A 24,087-nucleotide genomic window follows, 5' to 3' on the forward strand; every position below is an offset into this window, starting at 1 on the left:
GGTTTCATGGCAGTCTCTGGGAGGCTGGTGTCACCACCAATCTGTACCTCCTGGGGAGTTTAATTGTCATGGGACATGGCAGAGAGATCTGTATACAAAGGGACTTTGTGAGAGCAAGTATCCCCCTCAGCAGCAGCAGGCAGGACCGGTTCCAGGCCTTTCTCCTTCCTTTACTGCTGACATGCACTGCACGTACCCTTTCTGAGTTCCACCTGCCTCTTAGAAACAGGATGGTGCTACCTCACTTGCCTGATTCCAGATCCTGGATCAGATGAGCCCTCCTGAGGTCCCTTCTTATTTCGGAGAACAGTGATTCCATTTCAGGATCCCTCACTGGATGAACCAGACGTTGGGGAATGAAAAGTGTAGCCTGGAGTTGATCCAGTCTGGGGGCCTCTGTGAGAATTTTGGGTCTACAGGTTGGGCACAGGGAGACGGGGGCTCTGGTCCCCTGTTGGATGGATGGTGGTAAGGACACTGGAAGATAAAGACAAACAGACCTGGATCTCTGAGAATGAAGCAGTGTGCTCTCTCCTGAAGCAAGAGAACAGCTCTACACATAAGCAGCCCTCCTTGTCAGGAGAGGTGGGAGGGAAGCTTGGGTGAAAGGGGTTTTCACGGCAACCCACTGCTCAAGGATGGTGAATCTGTCGTGTTGGGTGTGGATGTGAGTCTGGCCCTGAAGACAGTTGCTATTTCTAGCTGGAGGCTCTGGCAGGTAGAGGGTAAACTAAACGGGTTGCCACAATCTAGCCTGATGCAGCTTGTCCTGCAGGGGCCTGGCTTATGGGTGTTGCTGTTTACCCAAGAAGTTGCTGGTAAGGCTGGTAAGGCTGGCAGAGCCTGAGTGGCATTCCTCTTCCTTACAGATCTAACCATGAGCTACCCAGGCTACCCCCCGCCCGCAGGCGGCTACCCACCAGCTGCACCAGGTAAGAGGGTCTGAGGGGTGGCGGAGGGGATGCCCTCTCTGCTCCGTGTCCAGGAGTGGAGGGGAGGAATAAGAGTGCTTTCCAGTCATTTCCTCATTCCCATAATCCTCAACAGTGCAGTGGTGGGGCAGAGTGGGCTGGAGGAGAGCATGGACCGTGAGGCCTGGAGAGGCCTGGGTTGGAAGCTGCCTCTGGAAGCCCAGGACTGGGTCTCTGACTTACTAGCTATAGCAGTGGGCAAGTGCCTTCTCTTCTCTGGCTCAGTTTTCTTTGCGAATGGATTCAGGGATCGTTTCCTCACTGGGCTGTCCTGAATATTAAGATAGCCAGGTAAAGCCTCTGGCACCGTGTCCTCAAAGCACTGTTAGGTGACTTGTCACTTCTCCTACCCTGTGCTCAGGTTGCATGGTTTGCAACAGCAGGGTTCCCCTGCCGAGGGAGGAAGTGGAGGCAATCACTAAGGGTCAAATGTTCCTGTTTCTGTGACTACTGTGTTTCCCCGAAAATAAGACCTAGCCGGACCATCAGCTCTAATGCGTCTTTTGGAGCAAAAATTAATATAAGATCCGGTCTAATATAATATAATATAATATAATATAATATAATATAATATAATTAATATAATATAGTATTGGGTATAATATAATACCAGGTCTTATATTAATTTTTGCTCCAAAAGATGCATTAGAGCTGATGGTCCAGCTAGGTCTTACTTTCGGGGAAACAGTACCAGAGACTAGGGGCCAATACCACGAGGCTGCACCAGCTGGTGTGATCAGAACCTGGCCCGGCCACAGTGCTGCTCTTTGCACTAAGTCACCTTCTCTGGCCTCGGCTCTTCCTGGTTCCTGAATTGAGATTTGGTCCCCAGGGTAGGAAAGGAAACATGAGGGCTTCTGGGACAAGGGGGAGAGAAGAGACAGTTCCAGGCTGGTCATCCTGAGGTTGCCAGAGCTGCGCTGCCCATTGCCCCACAAGACCCCTGGGTACATTCATTTCCCTAGAGCTGAGGTCCGTGAGTCTGGGCACAGAGTGCCCTGCAGGCCATTTGGACCCACCTTCCCATTCAACAGCTGAAGGACAGGCCTGGAGGTCGGAGGCAGCTCAGCCATTGTCTCATGGCTTATTGGGTTGAGCTGGGCCATTTTGTGCTGAACAAGCCCTAGCCCAGATCTGCCAGCACTGGCCTCAATCCCCTCTCTCTAGTAGGAATTCTGCCATCCATATCCTACCGTTGCCACCTCTGTCAGCACCTGAGCAGCAAGAGAGGGAGCAGGCAGGTGATTCCAGGAAGACTGTCCTGAGTGCCTTGGAGCCCCAGAGCTGAGAAGCCACACTTGTGGCTTCCAGGGCCTTTTTACTGCTTAGAACAGAAATGTACCTAACAGGCCAGCGGCCCGAATGATGACCGATGACACTAGCTGTCATGTTGCTTGTCACAATGACAGCTGTAACATAGGAGCTGATCAGCCACCCAGCTAAGCCCTGCATGTGCATTTCCTCTCAGTCCTCAATTTGCCGCAATTTGAGGCAAACACTAATTATTATCTCCTCTGCTGAGAGGACACTGAACTAGCATGGTGAGTGCCTTGCCCCAGGGCTCATACCCTGGCTCTGCTGGTATCAGAGCTGGGGCTTTTCACTGCTGTTCCCCTTCTGCCCCCCTTACAAGGACGATGTCTGTTTTCTGTGACCCAGCCCATCTCCCTCTATCCTCCCATCCTGCTTCTCCCTGCCTCTTACACACCTGTGATAGCAAACAGGCTCCCCCTACCCCCCACCACCATGCTTTTGCATCTCCCTGATCCTCGGTGCTCCCTGAGCTCACCGTTGTCATGGGCTCAGCACAGGGCCCTGAAATGACCTGTCCCTGTGTCACACTCCCGCCCCACAGTGGTGAGCCCCCGAAGACAGGTCTCCCCTTGGCCCTCTTGCTGCCTCCGTAGCCCACAAAGGCTCCCTCTTCTCTTTCTCTGGCAACAGGATTGGATTAGATTTTCTTGCCTGGGTGTTTTCCCTGTGGCCTGCAGCGCTGTCCCCGAGCCCTGCTTGGCCTCCCCTCCTAACTACCTGGGAGCTTGCGTCTCTGCCTTTTTCTGTTGGGGGGGCCAACTGTGAAAGCTAACGGGCTTGGTGTTGCTTTCAGGTGGTGGTCCCTGGGGAGGTGCTGGCTATCCCACGCCCAGCATGCCCCCCATTGGGCTGGATAACGTGGCCAACTACGCAGGGCAGTTCAACCAGGACTACCTCTCGGGAATGGTGAGTCCACCCTCCCGCTGGCTTCCCCTGGGCCCACCCCCTTGGCCAGAGGGATAAAGGCTGCTGGTATCAGAGGTGTCCGTGTATGTGTTACCTGTGAGTGCTGAGTGTGTTGAGGGGCTTCTTAGGATGCATGGGTTTTCTTCAGGGCTCCCACCTCCTGTCTCTCTCTGCATTTTGATTTGCCCAGCTATGAAATCAGGGAAGGGGAATGCATTGGACTGCACGGTCTCTCAGGTCCCTTTCGGCTCTGGGGAATTGGGTAGGAGTGGTGCCTACACAGAATGTGTGTTGAGCACCTTCTGTGTGAGCTCAGCGTGTGGTCAGCAGGGAGGTGAGAGCGGGTACGTGCGTGCGCATGTACCGTGTATACGTGTCCACATGTATGTCTGTATTTGTGTGTGTGTCCGTATGAATAGCTGTTCTTCAGGTTGGGCCTGGGAGTGGGTGATGTACCATGGACAGACAATGCTACTTATGTTGATTTGCTTTTAAAATAGTATGTTTTTGTAATCTGGAAACAAATGTATGCTCAATGTACACAGTACGGCCAGTAGGCCATCTAATTTGTTTCACACCCATTCTGGGCACTGGGATATGTGAGTAAAACAAATCACAGTCTCATCCCTTGAGTACTTATCTCCACTGGGAAGAGACAGCGGTCACCATAAGTAAACCGTGTGGAGTTAGAGCAAGTGTGTGGGCTTTGGGCGCAGGAGCAGGTCAGGGGCTGAGCAGCACAGGAGGAGGGCATGTGGGATAGTGTCAAGGTGCTCAGACGCTGCCTGAGCTCTGCGTGCAGGTCCTGGGCGCCCGCTGCAGGGCTCGGAGGGAATGAAGACGGAAAAGGCTCCCTCTTCTCTTCCTCTGGCAGCGGGATTGGGTTAGACTTTCTCGCCTGGGTGTTTTCCATGTCGTCTGCAGTGCTGTCCTGGGGGCCCTGCTTGGTGTCCTCGTTAGTCTTAGGCTCTGCTTTCTGGACTTTCAGGCGGCCAACATGTCTGGGACGTTCGGAGGAGCCAACATGCCAAACCTGTACCCTGGGGCCGCCGGGGGCGGTTACCCTCCAATGCCCCCTGGGGGTTTTGGGCAGCCGCCTTCCACCCAGCAGCCCGTTCCTCCATATGGAATGTACCCATCCCCTGGCGGAAACCCACCCTCTGGGATGCCTTCATACCCACCATACCCAGGGGCCCCTGTGCCAGGCCAGCCCATGCCACCTCCTGGACAGCAGCCCCCAGGGGCCTACCCTGGGCAGCCACCAATGACCTACCCTGGTCAGCCCTCAATGCCCCCTCCTGGACAGCAGCAACAGCCGGTGCCAAGTTACCCAGGATATCAAGGGTCCGGGACCGTCACCCCTGCCGTGCCCCCATCCCAGGTGAGTGCCAGCCCTGCAGTTCCCTCAATCCTGGTCCTTCCCCAAAGGTCCAAGACACATGACCGAGTGTCCTCTGCTAGCAAGGTCAGGGAAGGTGTGGAGGGACAGGGCAGGGCTCAGTCCTCCAGCCATAACTTCTTGCTTTAACAGTGTCGCTTTCTCACAGACTCCCAGCCCCGGTGTGTATCCCTGAAGACCTAGGGAGCTGCCCTGTCTCTCCCAGTTTGGTTAGACGATCTCTGAGAGTTGGGTCTGAGTGTCCTGGGGTGTTCTTTATTCCTCTGTCATTTACCGTCTAGGCTCTGTGTTCTGTAAGAACTGCGCAGGCCACTGGGCCCAAGGCTTCCTGCCCAATGGTTCTGTCTTCAATCCCTGGATGCTCCCTCCCAGGCTGGCTTCAGAGGATTTGTAAAACCTCCTTTGGGTAGAGAAGATAGTTTGCAGTTCCCTCAGTGCTGCTCTTGGCTCCTTTTGGAGAGCAGTTCATGTTTGCAGAACCTAGAATTCATTGCCATGGTTACATAGCCAAGCCAGCCAAGCACAGGGCTAGTGGTATGTGCTTGATGACTATTCTTGGACAGAGGGTCCCCTCTCCTCCCGGCCCCGACACCTGCCCTGCTCTCCATCCTCCCTCCCTGCCTCACCTCATCTTCTCTGAGCTTATCTCCTTAACTCTGTTAAAATCAGTTTGTATTAGCTCTAGAAGATAATCCACCAGGAGACTGGCTAGTAAGCAAAATTCAAGTTTGCCAAGGAGCACAGCTGTCAGTGTCAGGAAGAAGTAAGGCCGGCAAACAGGTTGCAGAGTCTAGGAAGCAGTGCTAGGAAACCAGTGCTGGTCTCGGAGGTAGTCTAGCTGCATGTACCATCGTGAAAGTGGGACACCTATATCCCCCAGAGGGAGCACCGTTTTCTGATTTGCACCACGGTGCCCTGTGGACTAGCCAGCTACTGTTAGGAAGACCTCACGTGTGCTGTGGTGGTGAGGCATTGAGGAGAAGCCTGTGGCCCCGGCACCTTAAGCAGGGACCCGGGCCAGCCCTGGAGGACCTGGGAGTAGGGCAGATTTTCAGCATCAGGACTCAGCTATAGGTGGGCTCCTAGCCATGGGAGCCAGGCAGAAGCTTCAGTGCTAGGACATGGGGACAGATAAGAGTCACGTTAGATCCCCTTAATGTAGAGTCCTCCGTGCTGATGATGGAGAATTCCTTCAGGTACCCCAGCTTTTAGAGCAGAGGTCATTCCCAGAACCTGGGGTGGAACAGTCTCACATCTGGGAGATGCCGAATCTCACCTAAGTCTGTTTGTCCAAGCAGTTTGGAACGCGAGGCACCATCACAGATGCTCCTGGCTTTGACCCCTTGCGAGACGCTGAGGTCCTGCGAAAGGCCATGAAAGGCTTTGGTGAGAGTCCCTGGAGGCTTAAGTGCTAACCACCCCACCCCCATACCCAGGGTGGTTACCCAGCAGCTCTGTGGGCTGGGGTCGCTGGGTGGAGGCAACCTGGCCCCCGTGGCGGTGGACCAGAAGGTGGATGTGAGGTGCAGTTGGGGCACCCAGGAGAATGGGAGGACCCACACCCGGGGAGTCTCCAGCTGCAGAACATCCCCACAAACCCAGCTCTGCCCACTCCCACCTCTTCTTCCTCTAGGGACTGACGAGCAGGCCATCATCGACTGCCTAGGAAGTCGTTCCAACAAGCAGCGGCAGCAGATCCTTCTGTCCTTCAAGACAGCTTACGGGAAGGTGAGTGAGTGAGTGAGTGAGTGTGTGTGTGTGTGTGTGTGTGTGTGTGTGTAACACACGCGTAGGGAGGGTGCACGGGGAGGCCCGATCCTTCCTGAATCGAAGCACATCCTCCAACACAGCACTACTCACCCCTGCTTTTCCTTGGGGCCAAGTGGGCCTACATGGCCTGGATTAGATGGTGCTGCCCATTTAGCCAGCGGCCTCTCGGCTGATGACACCTAGGGGTGAAGGATGCTCTGAGGGAGAAATCCCAGAGTCCTTAGGGTAGTGAGGTTTGCTGAGAGGTGCCCAGAGATCTGGGTTCCCGCCCTGACTCTGCCACCACTCCCGGGACCCTGAGCAAGTCATTTCCCCTCCACCCACCCCCGACCTGTGTTGCCCCCTGGGAACCCTGGCTGTGGTCCCTGCCCTCTTAACACGCACGCTGGGAGGTTCAGCTGGTAGAAGGGCTTTGAAGGAAAAGGCTTTGAGTAATGATCAAATGCAAGGGGGACATATTTCGAGCTTTTGGGATTTTGAATCTTAGAAAGGTAAAAACTGGGTAAATATTGAATCGGCTAGCTTCTAGCCCGGTGCTTCTCCAACATTAATGTGCCACGGACCCTGTGGGGGTGGGTTCCAATGCAGACTCCGATTCTGCAGGTCTGGGCTGGGGCCTGAGATTTGGCTTTTCTGCTGACGCTCCCATCCTCAGATCCGGGATATTGTCCCTGTTAGTCACCTTCTAGTGAGTCTCAACATAGGGCTTTTTGTTTCTTTGAACATCCAATCAGGATTTGATCAAAGATCTGAAATCTGAACTGTCAGGAAACTTTGAGAAGACAATCTTGGCTATGATGAAGACTCCAGTCCTCTTTGACGTTTATGAGATAAAGGAAGCCATCAAGGTTTGTTTGTGTGTGTGCGTGTGTGTGTTTACACGTGTGGGCATACAGCCAGGGGAAGGCCAGGGCCGCATGGTGTGTCTTAGCTCACTCGCTAGCGACTGTTGCCACTGCGGCCCTAGGACCCCCTCAGGCTGGAGTCCAAGTGCTATATATAGAAAGGGGGACTTTCGGTGACTTTTGCAAGAGGCAGATGAGGTGTCATTCACTGTCAGGCAACATCTAAGTCTCTCCCTGTCTTAAAAGCATGGTGGGAGCTGGGGTTGTAGAGGAAGCTAGTGGTGCAGTGACAAGGAGGGGTGCGAGGCGTGGGTGGGGCCATCCTCATTCATTGGGACACTGCCGCTAGCAGAACACCCTCGGGGACTATAAGCAGAACAAAGTGGAGAATCGGTTATGAGGATAGAAATGAGCAGCCTGTCCCTTTACCTATCGGCCGTAGAAGAGACCAGCTGCCCCTGAGTCCAGATGCTGAATAGGGGCAGGTTCGGATGGGCTTAGTCTGGTTCTCTATCTCCCCCCACCCAGTCCCCCAGTGATGACCAAGCGAAGGGTCCGCTACATTCCACACGCCCCTGTGGCTCCCAGGACGCACAGCAGCTCTCCTGTGGGTGGGGAGGCAGCTCCCACAGAAGGGGGTCCTGTGCATCAAGCAGGGGCTTCAGAAGGAATCTGACCTTCCTCAGGCCTGATGGACACGACAGCTTTCCCTGCCCCCAGGAAGAGAGGCAGGGCATTCAGTGTGGGAGGGAGAGAGGCCTCCATTGAAACACACTACAAGCTTTCTCCTACAGAGGGGGGTCCGGAGGCAGTTGGGGAGGGCACCTGGGGGTGGCTCCCAGACCTCTGTCCAGTCCCCGCCGCCAGCCATTCATGGGGTGGTGGCAGTTGTGGGGAGCTGGAAACAACACAGGTTTGAGGCCAGCTGTCACTGACTAGCTGTGTGGCCGCGAGCATCTGTAAAATGGGAATGTGGTTGCTCTCGTGTGATGTGTGGTGAGCACTGAGCCAGGAGGCTGACGGAAGCACTTTGTCAACTCAAATAAGTCACAGTAATCATAAAAGAGCTAACTCTGTGTTGTGCTTTCTGTGTGACAAGCACTGTTCTAAGTGCCTAAGTGCTTGACTTACGTAACTCATTCAGTCCTTGCAACTTCCCTATGAACTAGGTATTAGGATCACTTCCACTTTATTATGGACAAGGAATCTGAGGCACAGAGAGGTTAAGTAACATGCCAGAGACACACAGCTAGCCAGAAGCAGAGCCGAGCTTCAACCGACATAGAAACTGGGCTAGTGACCTTGTCCCCCTCCTCCTCACTGTCCCTGATGTGGTCATCCCTCACTCTCATTGCTGCCTTTTCTGACATGTCTCAAGAAGCTCCACATTCCACTCTAAGACTCGTTTTTCCACATGTCCACTCTGGCTTTAAACCCATTTTTTCAGTTGTTTCTCATCTCATTCTTGGAATAAAACAGTTCTGGGTTCACATCTCCGCCCACAGTTTACTGTGTGGCCTTGGACAAGTCACTGTACCTCTCTGGTTTTCAGTTTCCTGGTGGGTAGAATGGGGATGAACCTCCCTGTGATCTCTGCTCATCGTCACGTCACTGTCATTGTCTGGTACTTTCCTGGGGCTGTGGGAGGGAGCTTGGCTGCTCGCAGCAGCAGTAGCACCAGGGGCGTGGCGTCTGTTGTTGGGCATGGGCCCTGGGGGGTAGGGCAGTGGCATGGCACCTGTTCTTTGTCCTGGGTGCCAGTGAGGGAGCCGTAACGAGCCTGTGGTCTCTTGTGCTCCCACAGGGGGCTGGCACCGATGAAGCCTGCCTGATTGAGATCCTTGCCTCCCGCAGCAACGAACACATCCGCGAGCTGAGCAGAGCCTACAAAACAGGTTAGGCGGCCCGAGGCCCTCGACCCTCTGCAGATCCCTGTGTGTTCCGGGCTTGGCTGCACCCTCTCCCAGGGCCTCTATTCCTTCTGGCATTCTTACCACCTCATCTTCTGCCCCAACTAGCACATGGGGCTTTGATCCAAGACCCAGCCCTGCCTCTGTTTGCACACAGGTCAGGACTCAGGGAAGGGAGGGCTAGGAGAACATCTTGGGTGTGGTTTGGGCCAAGACTGACCAGAAGCCAGATCAACCCGAAGGTCACAGCCCCTCCTGAATCTCCAGTTATGTGGCCCTGGAGAGCCCTGTGGGCCACCTTGCTCCTCGTGCCCAAGATCCCAGGCCCTTCTCTTGCTAGTGCCCTATGTCTGTGGGGCTACAAGGTGGGCCTTTACTGTGTCCCTCAGAATTCAAAAAGACGCTGGAGGACGCCATTCGAAGCGACACATCAGGGCACTTTCAGCGGCTCCTCATCTCTCTTTCTCAGGTACCTTTCCCACGACCGCTCAGAGCTCAGGGCTGGAGGGGGTGGGGGATGGGTGGGGATCTGAGCCAGGAGGAAAAGGAGCAGGGAGGGGGTGGTACAGCTCCACAGAGTGACCCTGACTACACAGCCTGCTTCCTTTCAGGGAAACAGGGATGAAAGCTCAAATGTGGACATGTCGCTCGTCCAGAGAGATGTCCAGGTGAGTGAGATGGCCAGACCAGGCACCCCACCTAGGCTTCCTAAGCTGGGGTGGGGATGGAGGGGCCCCTTTTCTTGCTTCCCAAGGGAAGAGCTGTGGGAGGAAACAGAACCAGTAAGGAAATAAGGAGTGGGTTCTAGATGCTGTGACTTTCAGACAGTCTCTGCTGCGTATCAACTGTGTGGCCTTGAGCAGGTCACCTAGCCTCTCTGGGCTCCGGTTTCCCCACCTGGAAGAGGGAACACAGGAGATAAGAAATATCACAGCAGTTGGTAGGTCACAGTTATGGATGTGGGACTTCACGTGACTTGGTATTTACCCTGTTTGGTTGCATATACCATTATGTTTGCAGATGGACAGAATTCACACTTGCCTGTGAAACTTTTGATGGTTTGAGCCTGGAAACCAGCCATCCCATTAGTTGTGCAGCCTTAGAATTCTGCCCTTGTCCCCGGCCTGGTGTAAACTTCTGACAAAAGGGGAAAAAGTCACCATTTCTTCTCTTTGTCCAGGCATCTGAGTACCTGTCTAGAGGAGTGTGGGTTTCCCGCTAATGGATTCAGACCACGGCAGTTCTGGCTGGAGAGATCGATGTCTTCCTGGTGGGGTGGAGCTGGCCATACCTCTCTCCCTTTTCACGGCTCCTGCCACCACCGGCAGGGCATTGCCCAGGAATTGCCCGTGGTCTCCTTACCTCGCCTGTCTGCCAGGTTGAAGAGGACCTCTGTAGACTGCTCTCATGTTAGGACTAGAAGAGAGCCACCCTTATGGTCTGGTCCATTTGCTTTCCAGATGGGGAAACTGAGGCTCAGAAAGGCTGAGCACTGTACCCAGAGATACGTGGAGGCAGAGCCCAGACTCCTGGCTTTGTTCTCTGTGCAGGCAGCACGGACCCCCTGGTCCCAGACACCCTCCTGCAGGGTTGGCCTTAACACCTCCCTGCCTCGAGACATCCATTCTCATTTCCAGATTCATGGCTCGACACCTTCAAAGCTCTTGGGCTCTGGCTTGGGCCCCACTGGGAGTTTTCCTGTTCTTATTTTCCATATAGGCTATTTCCCAGCTGAGGCAGAAAGTGCCTCAGTTTCAAGGTCTCATGTCTGCTGCTCTGCCTTCTTTGTTCTGGACCGGCTCCGGTCTTACCTTGACAGTAGGGTCTTTGAGCCCCTGACGGCCACCCTCCTCCCCTGCGTATCAGTGGCTTTAGCTCCAACAGCTGCTCCCTGATGCTGGAAGGCACTTTCAAGCCACCTCGTGCAGGGGTTGCAAATTGGTAAATATTTTGGGCTCACACTTTCAAAAGCTTAACAGGCAAGTGCAAATTCTGCCCATTTTGCAAACATAATGGCATATGCAACCAAACACTGGGAAAACACCTATCACGTGAAACCCCGCATCTGTAACTGATTTATAAATTGTTGTAGTAGTATTGTCTCACATGTTCCTTCTTATACATAGGGAAGCTGATTTTATAGATTGGGAAACTTGACATAGAAATCCATTTCTGGCTCCTCATGACACATGGATGTGGCACCTGTGAGCCTGCATTCCCCTGTCATTGTTCCCAGCTTGTGCTGAGACGGAAACGGCCCTCCCTCTCTGTGTCAGCTTTGGTCCCCACCACTCTCTGGCCTTATAACTGGCCTGTTTCCCTTGGGTTACTCAGCGGCCCCTTTGGGCTTTCAGTTTTGTGACCCCAAATCGAATCCAACCTTTACATTGTAGAGATGAGGAAATGAGGCTCACAGAGAGAGCCAGTGGCCTGTCTAGAGTCCCAGGGCAGGTTGGCCACAGAGCTAGGACTCAAGCCCAGGACTCTGGTTCCATTCTTTCCTTTGTGCTGCTGCTCCCTATGTTGGGGTAAAGCTGTTCCTTGCCCATGCTGGGCCTCAGTTCTGCTCCTGAGTGCTCCCCGCCTTAGAATCCTCTGTGTTGCTTAGAGAGGGATGTGTGGACGGTATCTGGTTCCACACAGTGAGTGAAACACAGCGGAAGCACTGCTCCCATTTCCTTTCCCTCGACCTGTAGGGCCCGGAGTCTCTGCCTAGCTCTCATAGGTGATCTGGGCATGGTGTCTGGGGTGAGGCCTGCATTGCACATCCGTCTTCCCCTCTGTCTGTTCAGGAGCTGTACGCAGCTGGCGAGAACCGCCTGGGAACAGACGAATCCAAGTTCAATGCAATCCTGTGCTCCCGTAGCCGGGCCCACCTGGTGGCAGGTAAGGCAGTCCCAGGCCTCCCTGGGGCCAGGTAATGACGGAAGACAAGATGTGGTGGGGAAACAGATTGTAGGAACACTTGGTGGTTCCTTGCTGCATGGGGCTTTCACTTCCTTAAGAGAGCCTCCTGGTGGTGACTTAAAATATTAGCGGGTTTCCTGCGTTTCTGCATCCAGTTCCGGAGGAAGCAAAGCAAGAGGTGAGGACATGGCCGCCGGCTGTTGGCTGGTATCTTTATGTGCTAGAATGTGGGCTATTAGACTTGCGAGAACCCTCAAGAGCACCTAAGCCAATGTTTTCCAAAGTGTGGCATAAAAATCATAAACACAATTAATAATGCTGAGTAACATTTATTCACTCATTCAACATATATAAATGGAGCTCCTGCATGTGCCAGGTCATGGAGCAGGTGTGGGAAGCAGTGGGGAGCAGCACTACACAATCTGTTCTGATGGGACTCACCTTCTTGTTCAGGGCGACAGGCAGTAAACAAAAACTAACTAAACTGCACCAGATGGCAAGTCATTTAGAGAAAAATAACTGTTAGAAATGGGAGTGATGGGGTTGGGGCGGTGCTTGAGGCAGTACTCCCGGCGGTGATGACATTTGGGTTAAAAACATGAAGGAACTGCAGGTGCAGAGGCCCTGAGCAGGGGGCTCCCAGCGCGACCGAGAAGCAGTGAAAGGGCGTCGGTGAGGCTGGAGCAGGTGGAGTGAGTGAGAGTGGTCAGGTCAGAGATGGCAGGAGGCCCGGCTGACAACTGCGTCGACCTAATGAGGTTTTTATCCTGAGTAAAACAGGAAGCCATCAAAGGGTCTGAGTGGAGGAGGGATGTGATTTGACTTCGGTTTTGCAAATTCACTGGCTGTTGTGTCGAGAAGAGTGAAGGGGTTGATGGCAGAGCAGGACGCCCATTAGGAGGCTGCTGCCGTATCCAGAGGAGACGTGGTGGCTGGGACCAGGGGCAGGCGCAGGTGGTAAAAGGGGTGAGAGTCTGGCCTTGTGTGACGCATTGGACGTGGAGTGTGAGAGGACGCCGTCAAGGATATGACGCAAGCATTTCTTCCAGCTAAGCCGGTGGAGGAATGAGATTGGGAAGCTGTGGACAAAGCAGGTTTCAGGAGGGCAGGGACTGGGAGCCGTGGGCTAGAGATAAGCAGGTCGGCATGTGGGTTTCTGAGTCTGGAGGCCAGGAGAGCTCTGGCTAGAGATGGACATTTGGGAGCTATGAATGCTTTGAGGGTGTTTGAGGCTCTGGGATGGCAAGAGCATTGTAATGGAGCATGAGTGAACATATTTTCATCTGAGTCATTTATTTTAATGGGTGCAGAACATATAAGTAGCACGTGAAACCCTGGTTTCACAAACGTTATTACTTAGAAGAAAAGAGGAGCTGACCTGAAGTTGAGTAATGAAAGGATACAGGCATAGCAAAAAGCACAGCACTGGTAAGCAAACGTCAGAAGTTTGGAGAACAGTGATAGGAACTGAGACCCAGGCTGGGGGAGAGGACATTTGTATCCAGGGTCAGAGCTCGAGTTACGACCCAGGACTCCATGGTGCTACCTGCGTCCCTGGGAACCTACAGTCACTTCCAGTGGGTGCTCCGCTCATCCTGTGTTAGCTGGGGGGCGGGAGGGCTGTTAGCTCACAGTCAGATTGAGAAAGACAAGACCGACGCATGGAACAATGGGGAGGGAATGGTGTAGACTGGAGAAGAGAGGGATCACTGTTGTGTGAGGATGGGGATGAGGCACGATTTGGGTAAGCAGTCTGGTGAGGGCGTCCTGGGAAGAGGACCGCATGCGCAGGCCTGGGGTGCACGTGACCTGTGGGTGAAGCCCCTGGCTGACTTGAGAGCTGGGCAGGCACAGTCCGGGCGGCCGTCCAGGTGCCAGGAGCAGAGTGGGAGAGGCGGGCTTGAGAAGGGGCAGGGGCCTCCTCACCATGTGGCCTACGTTGGTTTGCTCTGGCTGCTGTAATAAAACCACAGGCTGGGTGACTTTAACAGGAATTGATTTTCTCATGGTTCTGAAAGCTGGAAGTCCAAGATCAAGGTGTCAGCAGGTTTGGTTGCTTCTGAGGCCTCTCTTTGGCTTGTGGACGGCCACCTTCTTGCTGCGTCTTCATGTGGTCTTTCCTCCGCGTGCACATCCCTGGTGTTCCCTTCTGTGTCCAAATTTCTTATAAGGACACCAGTCAGATTGGCTTAGCGCACACAGTAAGGGCCTTATCTCTTTACAGGTAATTAGGTATCTCCAAATTTTGTTCCATTCCGAGGTACTGGGGGCTAGGACTTCAACATGTGAATTAGGAGGGAACCAGTTCAGGCCATACATAACATGTCCCTTCTCTCTTCCCACTAGTTTTCAATGAGTATCAGCGAATGACAGGCCGAGACATTGAAAAGAGCATCTGTCGGGAGATGTCCGGAGACCTGGAGCAAGGCATGCTGGCCGTGGGTAGGTGTCTCGGGCCTGCCTTGCCTGCCCGCCTGCCGGCCAGGGACTGGCAAGCATTGTAAGCTTTCACAGTGCCCATCATACTCTGGTAGAGGGGCAGTGCACGAAAGAAACACAGGAGCCAAGATTGCTAAATCCAGCATGCCTGAATGGTGGAAAGTCATACTGCTTCCCGGATCACCACGGAGTTGTACCCCCAGAGGTTCTGGAGGTGTCTTGTTTCTATTTCTTGTTTCTATTTCAAGTGCAGCTCTGGGAGGGGAGCTGCAGTGTGGGCATTAGTGGGAGAGCAACCGACTGCTGTGCTGGAGGAGATGACTCATATCCTACCATGTTTCCTCTAAAAATACCTCCCTGCAGGCAGTTGTCAGATGTTTGTGATGGAAACACGTGGTTGCAACAGCAACACATGCCCTTGCTAAAGCAAAGCTGGCCTAGCTCCCGGGACGATGGGGTGCTTCTCCTGGTGTCCATGCCCTGCCCTTTAAAAACGGGCCTGACAGGCTCCAGGTCCTGCCTCCTGTGAGGGGCTGGCCCCTCTTTACAGTCACTTGGGAAAATCATGGTTTGCCCGTCTTTTGCTATGCTTTTCTTGGAGCTCTCTGATGGGGCAGATGGTGACTCCTCCTCGTTTCCCTGTGTGCCCCCATGGTAGGTTTCACGGCCTGAGAACACTAGGGATACATTCGTCCCCCTTGGCCATGCTTTCTCCAGGAGGCTCACAGCATGTCCAGTTTGCCCCTTCCCGCCTGAGCAATGTCACTGCCCCGGTGCTTCCGTGCACAGCTCCTTTCACCATGTTGGTTGCCAGGAAGGAGGTTGGGTTGGTGTCCAGGCTCTGCATGTTTCTGTTCCAAAGAGCTGGAGCCAAGACCAGGGATACTTGAGCTTGGAGGAGAAGGGGGAGAGGGAGATGGCTGCAGTGATGGGTTAGACCACCGGCTCCTAAGAGAAGAGGACACTGTACTCTGTGCCCTCTCGACTGACAGTTTCCGGCAGATCGAGTTATGCTGTTTCTCTCTTCTAGTGAAATGTCTCAAGAATACCCCTGCTTTCTTTGCTGAAAGGCTCAACAAAGCCATGAGGGTACGTAACTTCCATATGCAGAGTCTGGGTGGGAGGTGTCTCAGCCCCCCCTGTGACTGGGACCAAGGGCTCAGGGCAGGAGGCATGGGGAGAGCCACACCTCAGCAAAGAGGTCGGGGGCCCACGGGCAGGAGGGGACCAGAGTGTCTGGGGATGGTGGGGTGGTGAGGAGGTCCCTTGCTCACACCCTTGGTGGCCTCTCTTCAGGGAGCAGGAACGAAGGACCGGACCCTGATTCGTATCATGGTGTCTCGCAGTGAGACTGACCTGCTAGACATCAGAATGGAGTATAAGCGGCTGTATGGCAAGTCACTGTACCACGACATCACGGTACGGGCCTCGAGGGGGAACTGGGCTGCCTCGGGGTGTCCCAGTCGCCTGGGGACCTCCCTGGCCACCCCCACTGTCCCCTTTACGTCTCCTTCAGAACTCCTACAGCTTGGCCTCTGTAGCTCATGAGCATCTTGTTTATGGGCCTTGTACTTTCTCTCTTCACCTTAAACTTGTTTATCCATTTGCCCCTAAACCTATTGCACACTCCTTGGGACCCTCCACCCTGGGTCCCCAGCATCCAGCACACCTGCTGCTCGGTGGATGGATGGGGAGGGAGTTCCAAACATTGGAGTCAGAGAAAACTCAGGACCTTCCCTACCTGGGTGCCGGCCTTCAGAGTCCCACCACCCTGTGATTCTGTTACTGTCACTGTCACTGAGACTCATGTCCCAAGGTTCCCTGGAGTGCAGCTCCTCTCACTATGAGTCACATCTTTCTCTCAGCTTGATTATGGCGGTGGCAGTGAGGGAGGCTGTTCAGAGTGACAGATCTAGGAACAGGTCATGCTGTGGGGAGTCCAGTTTTGGCTTTTCTGCTTACTTGCTGTGTGATCTCAAGCAGCTTTCTTAACACACTGAACCCCATCCTTAAGACAGTTATAATCATAGTTCGCTCAGGAGGGTTGAGTCTTGAGCAAGGCGGTCCGTGTAAAGCATATTGAGTGATGTGTGTTAAGTGTCTGACAAGCACCCGCTACTCTTTTTTATCATTGTGTACCAGAGCCAGTCTGGCAAAATGTATTCCTATGTGGGTGGTCTGACGGTTAAATTCTGAACTCAGATGAACCTTGCAGCCAAAGTCAGCATGACCACGTTCTGGTTTCAGACTTACCAGCATTTGATGTTGGGCATGTCACTGAGAGAGGCTAACCTCCATTTCCCTGGCTATAAAAGTAATGCTGTCGGTAGCAGACATTTAGTAATTAGTCACAAAGTATCTTCTGTCTGCCAGGGGGCAGTGGGCATCTGGAAGAAGCTAGAGGCCTTGCCCTCAGGAAGGGAATGACTAGAGAGAAATTAGCTAAGCGAGGCCTGGACTTTGGAATTAACCCCGTAGACTCAGGTAGAGGAAGAGCAATGTGAATTGGGAAGCCCAAATGATAACAGCACCCCCTGCTGGAAGGTCACGTCACAGTACATTTCCTGAGTGGGACATACTACTGCGTTATGGTATAAACCCACCTGAGTGCAACAAAAATGCACTGGGAAAATGCTACCATTAGTTAAAATTTTTGTGTTTCTTTTTCAAATTCTGGCTTTGATCATTGGGATGATTGCAGCTTTCTGGTTTTTAAAGGGGAGTTGGGGAGGTTAAACTACTAGATTGTCCAAGGCCTGTGCCGCCCACGCTGCCTATTGTGTGAGCCTCTCGGCTGCTCTGGGACCTGTGTGATGGGGCATTTCCCTGGGATGGGGCCTGCCTCTCTAAGGGCACGGGTCAGAAGAAAAGGAGCCAGGAGGCCCAAACTGGCCACACCTCCCTTAACTGATGTACTTGTTTTATGACCAGGGAGATACTTCCGGGGATTACCGGAAAATTCTGCTGAAGATCTGTGGTGGCAACGACTGAGAGCTGCCTGGTGGCTCACTCCTTCCACCTGCCAGCAACGGTGATGCCAGGAAAAGGCCCAGAGAATGTCTGTCTGTTTCTGTCAAACCCACAAAGCAGCCCCCAGGGGTCCCAGTGCCCTGCCCTCCACCCTCCCCTCCTGGTCGTATATCGTGCTTGTGCCGAAGGGCCTGGGTTGGTCTGGAACTCTCTCAGGATGCCTTTTCCTCCCCACCCCTCACAGCCTGTTGCTGCTAAAGTAGATATTTTGTTTCCTGACCCACACAATCATTTCCCTTTGCTTATAGCTGAGACACTCGGCTTCATCTTACTCATGTAATTTTATGTTTATTTGTGGCATTTTTTTTTCTTTTCTTTTAGTCATTGCCAGACAGATGCATACAAGTGTCTTTGCTGCATACACATCTCGGTGAGAGGCTGGGTGGGAAACACCATGTCCTCGCTGAGGAGTGAAAGGCAGGACCTTTAAGGGTAGTCCTTGTATCTGGAAAGAATGTGTCATGAGCTTTGTTATTGCCAAACTCACTGCTTATTAGAAAAGAAAAAACAAAAAAAAGGGCCAGAAAGTCATCAGTTCCTTCTTCCATGTAAAACCACGTGAACAACCCCGCTCCCTGCCAGTGACAGGGCTTCATGTAGGTGAGACTGTGCCTTAAACCTGAATGTTGATAGCTAAAAGCTTTTTCTAAATTAAAGCCAGCCAGTTCTGGAACATTCTGGAAATGTTTTCCTGGTGCCAGCTTGTTTTCTTCTGCTTCAGGATTCTGCCCTGTAGCCCACGGGTTCCGGCCTTAGTAGCCAGTGAAAATTGATATGACTTTAAACAGAAATTTGTGCTCAGGAAACCCTGAGCATCAGTAATTTTCAGAGACCCAGGGTGTAAGGACACGAGAAAGGGACATTCCTGAAATCCATGCTCGTGGCCCAGGCACTGATAGGCCGCAGGGATTTGGGTCACAGCAGACACAGTGAGAACAAGGTAGGAAGGGTGTGGTCCTTCCCCAAGTCCTGAAGGAGAGGCATAGGTAGGAGGGCGTGTGCATGACTTGGGGTGGGCCTTACAGTTGGGGGCCAGAGAGGCATAAGGTCAGCACCTTCCTTTGGGGACCCTTCAGTCTGAAAAGGGGGGTCCTGGCGGGCCCCTTGCCCCTTGGTTGATGGTGTTAGGAGAGGGCGAGTCTAGAAGGGGCAGAGTTTCTAGAAATCACTGTCATGTCCAGAAGCCCAGAGCTCGCCTTGCTGGCAGGGGTCTCTATTCCTTTCTGACCTTCTATGTGGAAAGTTTAGAAAGGAGAGAATCCAGAGACTAGGCTGAGAGATCGACTTGCTGGGTCCTAGCCAGGGGCCCCAGGGCTGTCTTGTCCAAGAGTAGACATCTGCTTGGGGATACTGACTCCTCACTGCCCCTTGGACACAGTGAGAGGAGGGGATGACTCCAGGGGCATGGAGACGCCCTGAGCTGGACACTAGCTGGTGTATCCAGACCTGCCTTCTTCAGCCAGGGAAGACTGATGGACTCGGGAATCAATGGCAAACCCTACTCATCACTTCCGTTCTGCCTCAGTTTCCATGTCTGGAGCCTCGGCCAAGACCCAGCAGGCTTGGCTAAGGTCCTCCTCCCCTAGGGCAGGCCCCTTGCCCTTGGGTGCCAGGTGGGACGTGCCTGGTGGGATGGTCTACCCTGCATTGCACAACTTGGCTATGAACTCAGGCTGACCCCAGTGGCCTCTGGAAATGTTCTGTGACAGTACTTTGCCCTGCTGTCTATACCAGAAGTTTCAACCTGGTGACCAACAGGTAGTATCTAACCTATATATTCATTTACTTTAGTCCCCAGTCTTTTTAGACATTTGAAATTATTGCCAACAATTAAGCATTGAAAGATTTTATATTTAAAAAAATCTAGACTTCTAGCTTCTCTTGAAAAAACAAACTCTGGCAATACTGGCCCAGTATTCCTGCACAGCAGTTGCTGCTGGAGCCAAGTTGCAGCTGCCCCCTTTAGTCATGTACTCTGCATTTCAGCACAGGCCTACCTACTCCCTAATGTATCACACCATCGTATATTACCCATTTGGCCCCAGCAGGCCTCTGAGTTTGACACCCTGGTCCATGCATTTGGGGCCACCCCCAATTCATCTTGGTGTTGGTTCTCTCTGCCTTGCTGTACCTGTGGCTGCCCTCTCAGTCTTGCCCATGGGACCCAGCCCATAGTAAGTAGGGCCTAGAGGACTGTGAACTCTGCAAAGGCACCTACTTGCCTATCAAGGTCAATGGGAAGTTATTGTTAACACTTGATTATGCTCAGGACAAAAAATATGGAGAGGGGGACATTTGACCTTCCAGATCACCTCTCTGGTCTTTTGCTGTCTCCTGGAGATGTTAGTCAAGGCCAGTCCATGCTACACATCTAATGTCACTTCCAGAATGGAGGATGAGGCACCAGATGAATTCAACCCTGAGGAAATTTGCAACAGCTGTGGGGCATTGGAAGGAACAGTATGTGTTAGGGGTAGGGCTGAGACTAGGGTGAAGCAAGTGAGTCATTTGTCTCGTGCAATATTGAGGAAAGGAACTTTGGAGTGTTTGCTTTGTGGATGGGGAAATGGTCCTGAAGTGCTGGTTCTCAAACCTTAGTATGTATCGAGATCATCTGAGAGGAGCCTGTTAGAGATGCAGGTCCCTGAGCCCCACCCTCACAGGTTCTGAGCAGGCATGGGGACCAGGAAATTGCATCTGTAACTTGCTTGCCTTGTGATTTTGATGCTGTTCTAAATACTCCTGCACTGAGACAAAGAACTTCTGAGACTAGAGGTGTTCACACAGAGGGCAGTTGAGCAGGTGGCAGGGTGTTTGGAATTCGGTCAGTTGACGGAAGATGAGACAAGTAAATCCACTCCCAACTTTGGGAAGAGGGATCTGAGAGATGAACATTTCAGATACCCATGGTCCAAGAACAACTGGATGGGGACGGATGGTGGATGGCTTAGTTGGTTAGAGCGCGAGCTCTGGGCAATGGGGCTGCCGGTTCGATTCCCACATGGGCCAGCGAGCTGTGCCCTCCGCAACTAGAATGAAGTCAATGAGCTGCCACTCAGTTCCTAGGTGGCCAGATGGCTCAGTTGGTTAGAGCGCGGGCTCCACAAGGTTGCCAGTTCGACTCCTCGACTCCCGCAAGGGATGGTGGGCTGTGCCCCCTGCAACTAAGATGGAACACGACACCTTGAGCTGAGCTGCCACATGGCTCAGTTGGTTGGAGTGTGTCCTCTCAACCACAAGGTTGCCGGTTTGACTCCTAAACTCCTGCAAGTGATGGTGGACTGCGCCCCCTGCAACTAACAATGGCAACTGGACCTGGAGCTGAGCTGCACCCTCCACAACTAAGACTGAAAGGACAACAACTTGACTTGGAAAAGTCCTGGAAGTACAGTACACACTGTTCCCCAATAAAGTCCTCTTCCCCTTCCCTAATAAAATTAAAAAAAAAAAAGAAAAAAAAAGAAAAAGAACAGCTGGATGGCCATGCCATGTCCATTCTCTTGCTTTAACAAGGAGTTACATTCCTAGCCTAGGACTTGGCCTTTTTCTTTCTGCTGTCAGCTCCTTCCTGCCCTAGCTGATAAGGAGTGGAGTCATACCTAGAAACAGAAATCAAGCTAAATCATTTCCCCAGGCAGATAACAGCTTAAATTTTCACCTCACCACACCTGAAAGCTCTACGTGTGTTCCCCTCAGAGAAAGGGACATCATTACTTAGTCTTCCACCTGGCACCAGACAGGGTCCCCTCAGCAAAGGATTCAGTCAAGCCCCCAACTCTATGAGGGGCTCTTATGCTCAGCCATTGCTCCTTGGGAAGCTCTCCTTGGTTAATACTGGTGTTCAACTTGAACCTGGTTCCTTTGCAACAGTCAGAGCTCATCTAGTCCTGAAGTGGAAAGTACTGGTCCAGAAATCAAGCATCCCTATGCCATGAGGTCCTGGAAAAGTCACTTCCCCTATTTGAGCCTGTGTTGTCCCTTTGTAACATGAAAAGTAGGCCAAATCAGAGCTTTTGAAACTTCAATGTAGTCAGGAAAAATGGTGGGGTAGGGAGTTCCAAAAGTCTGGGGCAAATGGGAGACAAATTGAAGAGCTTGGGAAGGAAAGACTAGAGATGAGATGCTTTGGATAATCGTTTTGAAGAGCTTCCACGAATTCCTGGGAATCCAGAAAGCCATGCACATGCCCAGGGCAGGGCGCATACTTAGAAAAGACTTGGGAAGGTCCTAAGCTCTCACCTCTGGCTGACCTTCAGGCTCTGCACAAGCAGGAAGTGAAGGCTGAGGCAGAGTTGTAAACTGCCTGAGTGTAAAAGACGTGCCCCAACACACACACAACACATGTGCAAAGACTGGGTGATATTTTTTTTCTTGTGTGAGTTTTTTGGTTCCAAGAGTTTAAAGAAGTTTGTTGAGTCATCAATGACAACTAAGCTAACTGAACAGAAACTTCAATGGCCATACCTGACAAAGAATACAAATGTTTAAAAAATAGTTTTAGAAAAGGCATTAAGCTACAGCAAATACAAGTAGCAACAACAAACACTAGGGGGAAGAATCTGATTTCCATAATTGTCACATTATGGAAATGTGACATTCAAAATGCCCAGTTTTAAAAATTATGAGTCATACAAAGAAACAGTATGGGGGCCAGCCTGGTGGCTCAGGCGTTTGGAGCTCCATGCTCCTAACGCTGAAGGCTGCCGGTTCGATTCCCACATGGGCCAGTGGGCTCTCAACCACAAGGTTGCTCTCAACCACAAGGTTGCTCCCGCAAGGGATGGTGGGCTCCGTCCCCTGCAACTAAGATTGAACACGCACCTTGAGCTGAGCTGCCGCTGAGCTCCCAGATGGCTCGGTTGGAGCGCGGGCTCTCAACCACAAGGTTGCTCCCGCAAGGGATGTTGGGCTGTGCTCCCTGCAACAATGGCAACTGGACGTGGAGCTGAACTGCACCCTCCACAACTAAGAAAGGACAACAGCTTGACTTGTAAAAAGTCCTGGAAGTACACAACGTTCCCCTCCCCCAATAAAAATCTTTGAAGAAATAAAGTATGAACTATACACAGGAAAAAAAATCTGTTATTAGAAACACAAAAGCCCAGATACTGTATTTACCAAAGACTTTAAATCAACTGCCTGAAAAGATTGAAAAGTTAAAGGAAACCATAAACAAAGAACTAAAGGAAACCAGAAGAATGATGCCTCACAAAATAGTATCAGTAAAGAGATAGATAGCATGAAAATGAACCAAATAGAAATTCTGGAGTTGAGAAGTACAATAATAAGTGAAAAATTCACTAGAGGGATTCAAGAGGAGATTTGAGAAGGCACAAAAAGAATTGGCAAATTTCATGATAGGTCAAACAGATTTCCCAGTCTGATGATCAAAAAGAAAAAATAATGAATAAGAGACCCATGAGACTCCCTCAAATATACCAACATAACACATAATGGGAGTCAGGAGAGAAGAGCGAAAGCAGAAATACTTGAAGAAACAATGGCTGAAAACTTACCAAATTTGATGAAAGAATCTACACATTAAATATAAATGAAATAAACTAATTAAAAGGCAGAAATTAGCAGACAAAGTATATCAACTGATATCCTGATAAAAGGGTTAATCTATCAAGATATAACAGTTATAAACCTGTGAACCTAACAATAGAGCCCCCAGGAAGTTTGAAACAAAAATTGATAGATTTGAAGGGAGAAATAGTTCAACAATAACAGTTGGAGACTTCAACATCCCACTTTCTCTATTGATAGACCAATTAGACAAAAGGTAAGCAAGGAAACGAAACTTGAATAACAGTATAAACCACCTAGACCTAATAGACATAGAACAGTCCACCCAACAACAGAATATATTCTCAAGTGCACATGGAAAATTCTCCAAATAGACTACAAAACTAAATAAATTTTAGAAGATTTTGAATCTGGAAAGTTTATAAATATGTAGAAACTAACATACTCTTTAAAAAAAAATACCCAATGAGTTGAAGAAATCGCAAGAGAAATTAGGAAATTCTTTGAGATTTGTGAAAATGAAAGCACAGCATATCAAAACTTACAGGATGCAGTGAAAGCGCAGTGCTCAAGAAGGAAGAAAAAAGATCTAAATTAGATAACCTAGCCTTCCATTTTAAGGAATTAGAAAAAGAAGAGCAAACTAAACCCAAAGCAACCAGAAGGAAGGAAATAATAAAAGATTAGCGTGCAGACAAACAAAATAGAGACTAGGAAAACAATAGAATTGATGAGACCAGAAAAAAAAAGGTTCTTTGTAAAGCTCAACAAAATTGACAGACCTTTAACTAGACTGACAGGAGAGAGAGAGAAAATAAAGGATTATAAGAAAACACTGTTAAAAATTATATGCCAACAGATTAGATAACCTAGAGCAAATGAAAGAATTCCTAGGGACATACAAATTCCCAAATCTGACTCAAGAAGAAATAGAAAATCTGAATAGACCTATAATGAGATTAAATCAGTAATCAAAAAACTACCAACAGAAAAAACCAGGACCAGCAGACTTCATGATGCATTCTAGCAAACGTGTAAAGAAGTAACACCAATCTTTCTCAAACTCT

The 24,087-nt window shown here is 51.3% G+C and overlaps 1 protein-coding gene across 1 annotated transcript in view; it reads left to right on the top strand.

The window, feature by feature from the left end:
- Positions 1-18,179, top strand: part of ANXA11 (annexin A11) — a 41,750-nt gene extending 23,571 nt beyond the window's left edge. The window contains exons 2-15 of the mRNA XM_019749493.3: positions 870-932; positions 3,079-3,191; positions 4,180-4,572; positions 5,889-5,976; positions 6,224-6,318; positions 7,095-7,208; positions 9,010-9,100; positions 9,505-9,584; positions 9,727-9,783; positions 11,908-12,001; positions 14,369-14,464; positions 15,492-15,550; positions 15,758-15,880; positions 17,393-18,179. Coding sequence (XP_019605052.2) covers positions 878-932; positions 3,079-3,191; positions 4,180-4,572; positions 5,889-5,976; positions 6,224-6,318; positions 7,095-7,208; positions 9,010-9,100; positions 9,505-9,584; positions 9,727-9,783; positions 11,908-12,001; positions 14,369-14,464; positions 15,492-15,550; positions 15,758-15,880; positions 17,393-17,452 — 1,518 coding nt within the window. The 5' untranslated portion in view covers positions 870-877 and the 3' untranslated portion in view covers positions 17,453-18,179. The remainder of the gene's footprint in view (positions 1-869; positions 933-3,078; positions 3,192-4,179; positions 4,573-5,888; positions 5,977-6,223; positions 6,319-7,094; positions 7,209-9,009; positions 9,101-9,504; positions 9,585-9,726; positions 9,784-11,907; positions 12,002-14,368; positions 14,465-15,491; positions 15,551-15,757; positions 15,881-17,392) is intronic.
- Positions 18,180-24,087: the final 5,908 nt, after the last annotated feature.

Source organism: Rhinolophus sinicus, chromosome 15, assembly GCF_057876585.1.
Source record: "Rhinolophus sinicus isolate RSI-liver-muscle chromosome 15, RSI-T2T, whole genome shotgun sequence".
In the NCBI taxonomy this organism is placed as follows: Eukaryota; Metazoa; Chordata; class Mammalia; order Chiroptera; family Rhinolophidae; genus Rhinolophus; species Rhinolophus sinicus.